This window comes from Limulus polyphemus, unplaced genomic scaffold (assembly GCF_000517525.1).
Source record: "Limulus polyphemus unplaced genomic scaffold, Limulus_polyphemus-2.1.2 Scaffold146, whole genome shotgun sequence".
NCBI lineage: Eukaryota > Metazoa > Arthropoda > Merostomata > Xiphosura > Limulidae > Limulus > Limulus polyphemus.
In genome coordinates this window covers 710,981-718,439 of record NW_013665756.1, presented here as the reverse complement: position 1 = coordinate 718,439, position 7,459 = coordinate 710,981, and the positions used below count along the sequence as shown (strand labels likewise).

Sequence of the window (7,459 nt, the reverse complement as noted above, 5' to 3'; positions counted from 1 at the left end):
ATTTTCTTATTTTGATGTTTTGAGCTCTTTTGTGTTTAGAACAATATATATACTAATTTTTAAAGTATCAAACTGAATTTTTGTTCAATAAAAATCTTTCATATGCATCTGTAACTTTTTTTTCCCTAAAACTTTGTCTTCAAAATAAGGGTGCGTCTTATATTCCGAAAAATACGGTATATTTATTATTTCTATTTTATTGACCTTCCAGCCGTGCCTGGCTAACATTACAGAAGTTGCAATGACCTGGCGCATGTGCACTCTTATTACCATATCCAAGAATATAAAACTGGTTTTTACAAAGTGACCTGTCTTGGCTGTGTTCTAGTGTTTAACACCTCTAAAAGCTCTAGTGTGAGCAACATAACACTTTAAGGCCCTCAACGAACATAATGAATGATAGGGATCTGATCGGTCATAGAGGTAAGAAATAGCAGTCAGATGAATCAGTGAAAAGGATTTATCTCCTTCCCTGCCTGCCAGTGTCTTATGTAAGACAGATCTGTCTAGGTATAGAAGGATGTAGGTAAAATGATAAAATGTCCTGTGCACTAAAACACAATCAACTCCGACCGGTAACGTCTACAGGCCAGCAGCAACAAAAATAAACCTTAAGGGAAAGGAGATACATGGCACATGATGCTAAGGGCTCAAATGTATGTCGAAAAAGAGCATGTAACACCACCTTTATATCTCTGTTATGTAACTGAAATAGTCATTTGACTTCAGGAGGCCGGAAAGCAGTGGGAACTCAAAGAATTTCCATCTCTTCGAGTATCGAAAGGTAGCCAATAAGGCTGCCTTATATAGGGCAATTGTGGAAGATATGAAACCCCTGTCAAAGAATCAAGTCAAAAACTGAGCTATGGTTGGAACATTTGAGCAAAGTGGGTTCAACCTCCACACAATACATCATTGTTGATATGTATGTCATTTTTGTTGATAAATATCCACCGTGGGATGATGCAGAGACTGAGATACACATGTCAACCTTAGAAGTTAAACCCCGATGCCATCCGAAGGACTGCATAACCTCCATGCATGAAGCATGAGCTTTGGGATGGATGGGAGTAAGATGTCAGATTATGGTTGACTTGACAGAGACGGCCAAAGAGGAAGTGGATGAAGTGGGCACTCCTGAAGGTATTGCAGAAGCTAAAACCAGGGTTGAGCCGGCCAATCTGGTGCTACAAACAGAACGTGACCAGAGGTTGCTAGGGCTTTGGGGAACAGATAAATAGGTGGGTAAGCATATAGATGCAATCCAGTCCAGTCCAGACCAAATGCATCTATTGCCAATGCCCGAGGGTGAGGTACCAGACACCAAAATGCTGTTAGTTGAATGTTCCAATTAGGGGCAACCACATCGATCACCAGTGTCCTGAATCAAGAGCAAATCCAACAGAAAACCCCTCAAATAAGCATCCATTCCATCAGGAGAATCTGGTAGGTCAAGACAATTGACCCGCCACCAAATTCATCACTCCTGGAACATTGCCATCTAGCAGGATGATATGATCAATGTGGGCTCAATACAGAAGATTCAATGTTCTAAAATAAAGAGACCTGGACGGGGAATTTAAGATACTACCATAGAATTGTTGGAGTTTGAAGCATGAAGACTTTGCCCCTCAACAATTCCAGAGCTTGAGACATTGCTCTTTGAACAGCAAAAAGTTCTAAAACAGTGATGTGGAGGGAAGCCTCGTCATCTGTCCATAGGCACTGGAATTCCTGACCATTGAGATATGCACCCCATCCCTAAAGCAAGGCATCTGTGAAAAGATGGATCTCTGGACAAGGTGGTGGCAGGGGAATACCAATCGTAGTACTGTTCCAATCTGATCACCACTCGAGATCGAAGATGTTGATCCTGAATAAGGATATTGGGGAATCCAGTGGATCGGTGTTCATGATCCATTGGTTGTGTAGAGACCTCAAATCCCTCATTCCTGTGTGCTCGTCCCAAAGAAATGAGGGATTCAAGAGATGCCCACATTCCCAAAAGATACAGAACCATGGGAGTTGGCTGAGCCCAACTGAGATTGAAAAAAGCCCCCAGATGGACAATATAGTGTTGAAGTGAGAAGAGATATCTTGGCTCTGATAAGAATTCCTGCCTTGGTTGCTTCAGAAAGTGGTATCTGGGTGTGACATTTCACCAACTGATGAGATGGTGCCAGCAGTAGCCAGATATCCATGGAATGGTGTGAGCACAGGTTCAGGGAAAGGTGGCGAATAGAGACGGTTCATACATTTCAGCAGAACACACATAGACATGATACTAGTCCGAAGGGCATAGCACTGAAATGCAGCACCACAAAATGCAGATAGTGGCAGGATGACTCCACTATGGGAATGTGCAGATAGGCATTGGAGACACTGAACTTGGTCATCCATAGTCCTGGTGCAAAATACCAATGCAGAGTGAGTAATGACTCCATCGTAAACTTTGGAATGTCTAGGAATTGATTTAGATGAGAAAACTCAATGAACAGATGCCAATCTCCCGTCTTCTTTGGCACAACAAACAGACAGGAATAAAACCCAGGAAGAATTGGAATGACTCACCACTTCCCCCTTGACCAACAAATTTCTGATAGCAGTGGAACAAAGTTTCAAAATCTGAGGAACGGGCCTCTCTATCCAACAAATCCCAACAACATACCAGCCAAGAAACTAGGAAAAGTGAAAAAGCTGACAACCGAATCAATGCTAACAATGGTCCCAAAGTGATGTGCTGATAGCTGAGATGCTTTCTAAAAAACGTGTAGGGATGATAAATATCTCAGCACTGTAATTAGGGTCATACGAATCATAGAAAATTGTGATCCATTCAAGTTGACTACAGACTCCATTCTAGAACTCCACATTTCCAGGAGTGGGTCTACTCTCTGAGACTCTAAATATAATTCCACCTGTCGATTGTAGGTGAATGTATAGCTGTTCCTTCACATAACCGAGCAGTAAGCCTCCCTGAATGAACCGCAATATGAGGGGATGGAGGGAGAACTAAGTACTTGCCCTCAGCAACTGGGAAAAGAACCAAAACATCATGCACTCAATGTACCAATGCAAGAAAAGGAGCTGGAGGCAGCTGATTCAGATTGGCCTTATGAGAAGCCGACAGAGTAAAGGACAGTGCTGGAAAAAGCAAATCTAAATTCTCTCCAGAATGTCCAGGATCACATGCAAGTGTAGCCTCAGATCCCCCATAGAAACATTAACGGGCCAAATGTATGCCTCAATCTCACTATGAATAAGGTCATGGACAGCCTCAACTGAGAGCAACCCCCTGATTCATGAGCAATGCTAGATATCAGAGATGGGATAGGACATACCTGATTTGCCTCCATGCCAGATACAATAATCCGAGAATGCACGTCGTAAATCAGCTTGCCAAAATAATTTTTTTATTGTTTTTATTTTATGAAAATTAAAGAGGTAACATGAAGTATCTCCAACGGTTGTACTACTGAGAAACCCATTAGTGAATACTTTGTCGAGAAAAAATGACAATATTATCTGAAGGAGGTACTTATATACAATACCAAGATAGAGGGAACATTGATGTATGTGGAGCGTGTCATGACACAGTTATCATCAAGGGCAATTAAGTGGGGAATAAAAGACTGGAGTAAGCATGAAAAAATCAGACTAATGCTTAGAAGAACAAAGGTAAAGAAGTTCTATCAGTCAAATAATAGCTGTAGTGTGAGAGGAAGTAAGTACATTTTGGAAATCCATTATCAGTGAGTCAACACAATATTCTGCATTTTTCAGACCCTTCATCCCAGGTTTTTTCATTTCCTGCAAAGGGAATGCCAGTTCTATTCTTTGTGTATGCCTTTTTCTATTCTCCCCACTATTCCTTCTTCCAGCCTACTTCTCCATCCCTTCCCTCCTTCTGGCTTTCAATGTGCTTTGCCCTACATTATGTTGCTCTAGATAGCTGCCTAGATTGCCTACCCTTTAGACCACTACTGGAGCTTGGAATCAACCAGATCTCAAAAACAGGTTTTCCAGCAAAATTATTCAATAAAGCTCCAAAGGAATAGCTAAAAATTACAAATAATAAAAAAAACTTAAATGTTTTATTTCTGATTTGAAATGCTGAACAAATCACAATCAAATTAAGTTTGAAACCTCAACTGGTTGAGAATTTTGCTAAAACATTAGTCACAGTACCCTTACAAAACACTCAACTGAGGATGATTTTTCTTCAAAAAACATAAAGAGAGAGAGAAAAAGAAATAACCATCATAAACATTTGCTTTTAATACAAGTCCATTCCAGAACTTATGTAGACAGATAAAAAATCCTCATTCCCAAAAGTTAGCCCCCACCCCTGTCTACTTTGGGCTGAGAAATATTGTTTTTTGTATGTTTCAGAATTTTCATGTAAAGCTCAAAAATGTCTGTGTGCACAACTGTCCATAATTTTGAAATCACAGACAGGGAAAACAGTTAGTCAATAGCACCCATGGCCAACTGTTCTATGATTGAATAGTGGGACTTGACTGTCAGTCATATAGGATACCAATGTCATCAAAGTACAGAGTGCATTTTTGTGGCAATAGGCTGTGAACCATCATCCCTCAGATTTACAGTCAAAGAACGGTAACACTATACAATGTATGACCCTCTGAGAAAAGTAATTCTCTCATTAAGATATTTTTCACTCACAGAAGTTCTAGATATTACCCGAGACTAAGATTTTGAGAACAGCCTCTTATGAGAGTTAGTGCCACCTGCTGTCACTGAATTCAACTATACTTAAACACCAAAGAAGTTTATAAGATGTCCAGAAACTAGCTATATGAAAATACACATAGTATGAAAACACTTCCTACTTTTTTATTGTTTTGGTCTTTGTTCTACTGGGAGGTTCATCTTCCTCGCTGATTCCATCTAGATCTAAGCGAATACGGTCAATATCATCTTCAAAAGCTCCATAATTTGGCTTAAAATTCTCGTGCTCCTCCTCTTCTTCTTCACTGTCAAAGTTATATTTTGCCTTTGAAGCTGTATAGAACATATATAAAATTGTCATAAGAAATCCATCAGATAATGTTTATTACAGATCCAAACAAAACAATATTATACTGTTTCACTGCATTAACTACGATCTCAAAAACTTGTTGAGACCAGTCAAAATATTTTTAAAATGCCATTTCTTAAACATGTAGTAATAATAATAAAGTTATAATCAATTCTGCCCAACTCTTTATAGTTTTATATAATATAAATTTTATTACAGTACGTGTATCTATACAAAATTTGGCAGACTTTCCATAAACATTACAAGACTTTTTTACACAAACAATTTTTGAATTAAATATTTTTAATACAGATTTGTTTGTGAATATACTGAATTGTTTTGTTTACTAGTCCCAGTGCAAAGTGACTTTCATGTTAAGATTAAAAGATTAAGATTAAGATTTTTATTTATCTGAAAATTTTCAAATTTCTTTTGTATAATCTCTACAACCTTCTAACTAATTAAAAAAAAACATCATTTTTCAGTGAAACTTTATATCTTGTTTGTTATTTTCTGTACCCTAACTTTAAATACAAGTGTGGTTATTTGATCAACCTCATAACCACCAAAAAATTAAAAAATATCAAAATTAATCTAAATTCACTTTTTTTCTTTCTAGCATTGTTTCAAATTGTAACATGAAGCTATCTATATTTATTTTAAATAGCTTTAAGCTCCTAACAGTATATATCTGTTTATACTTAAATTTTGTTTTATTGCCCTTTGAACCATGTCTAAGTTAATATTTCCACCATAAAATTTGAAAATCAATTGACGAACATGAAGCTCATGTTCCCCTATCAAATTACATTATGCACTAGCTACTCGCGACTGTATCTCACGAAGAATTATTATTATCTTTCTTTATTTTACCTAATCTAACCTTATATAACCTAAAAAGTTTCTAATTTTCACATTTTAGTTACTTTTATAATGATAAATAAAGAATACACATGAAAAATAAGAAATGAAATACCTGGGTTTTTTTTTTTTTGCTGTTAACTGTCAATGACACTTAACCCTACTTTTTTTATACCAATGGTATTACAGCACTAAATAATTTTTTATTGAATTAAATAATGCGCAAAGGAACACACAATAATAACATGCAAAAAGCACACAATGTCACATAACTAGCATAATATTTCTGGCTTTCTAACTATTCGATAAGAGGCGTTAAAAATTCAGCTAAGCTGATCAACGTGTTTCCTGTGGGGATAAAATTGGAACTGGAAGCTAAATAGACAATTCTCTGTACAGAAGTATAAAATGTCATTTGCTAGATTAACAATTTGGTTCTCTATTGGTTATAAATTACATAGTATTAAAAGTCAGAGAGAACTATTGGCAATTTGTGAAAGAGAGGATGTGAAAAGTGGGTGTGACAAGTAGGATCTGATTTTCTATTTGATGGCTCTGAAACCAAATAAGATTGAAGGCTATAAAAATTATGCTTTGTTTAAGCAATGACCACATTATAATGAGTAATTTACATTAAATTTCATACTTCTTGAGGGATGGTAACTAAATGAGAGAAGAGGGGATACACTTGCTTCTTGTCATGACTTTAACATGTAAGTTTATGACACAGATAACACAGGCCTGTGATGGTTTTATCGTCTTGAAATCTTTACGTGTTCTATAGTAATTCCTGTATACTGAATCCAAAAATGATATTCATTTTTCTCCATCATGTACAGATTTTTCACAAAATGTCATATGTACTTTTACATAAGTGAATCATTTACATTGAAATCAGGTAACATTTTGTTATGCATAAAATGTTGACAACCACTGGCTATAGATTTCTATAGACCAATCGTGACGTGAGAGTCATACTGATCATTCTAGAACTCAAACATAATAATAAAAAAAATTAAACATCATAAGCTCTTAGGCTTACTGCTCAGTCACTGAAAGGTATTAAGATATTTGTAAGGTACTAGATAATCACACAAGTGTGGAGTTTAACTACACTTATATATATATATATATATATATATACACACACATACATGCATATAAGATAATAAATCACATAAAAACATAATCTGATAAAACCCTAGATTTTAACAGGTACACAGACCTATCAAAGGGCTAGGTTTTCTTAAGTTGATTTACCAAACTTTCCAATTCCAGTGTTTTTATTATTCATCCTATGGGATAGTTTACACCTTTAACTCTAGTGCTGACAGCTCTATTTTATAACAAACTTGTAGTTCATTCTGGTGCAGTGGTTTACAACTTTAACACCAGTAGTGACAAATCTATTACACAGCAAACCTGTAGTCCATACTGGTGCAGTGGTTTATCAAGTTAATTCTAGTAGTGACAGATCTATTATATAACAAACTTGCAGTTCATCCTGGTGCAGTGGTTTACAACTTTAACACCAGTAGTGACAAATCTATTACATAG

General features: G+C 36.5%; 1 protein-coding gene across 5 annotated transcripts in view; it reads right to left on the bottom strand.

The window, feature by feature from the left end:
• LOC106475421 (DNA topoisomerase 2-alpha-like) overlaps positions 1 to 7,459 on the bottom strand; it is a 114,630-nt gene that overhangs the window by 18,741 nt on the left and 88,430 nt on the right. For 4 of the 5 annotated variants that reach the window (XM_013936108.2, XM_022380624.1, XM_022380628.1 and 1 more), the window contains one exon: positions 4,854 to 5,025. In XM_013936108.2, coding sequence (XP_013791562.1) covers positions 4,854 to 5,025 — 172 coding nt within the window. Of the gene's footprint in view, positions 1 to 4,846; positions 5,026 to 7,459 lie in introns of all 5 variants that reach the window. The other variant, XR_002609299.1, reaches the window with a different exon arrangement.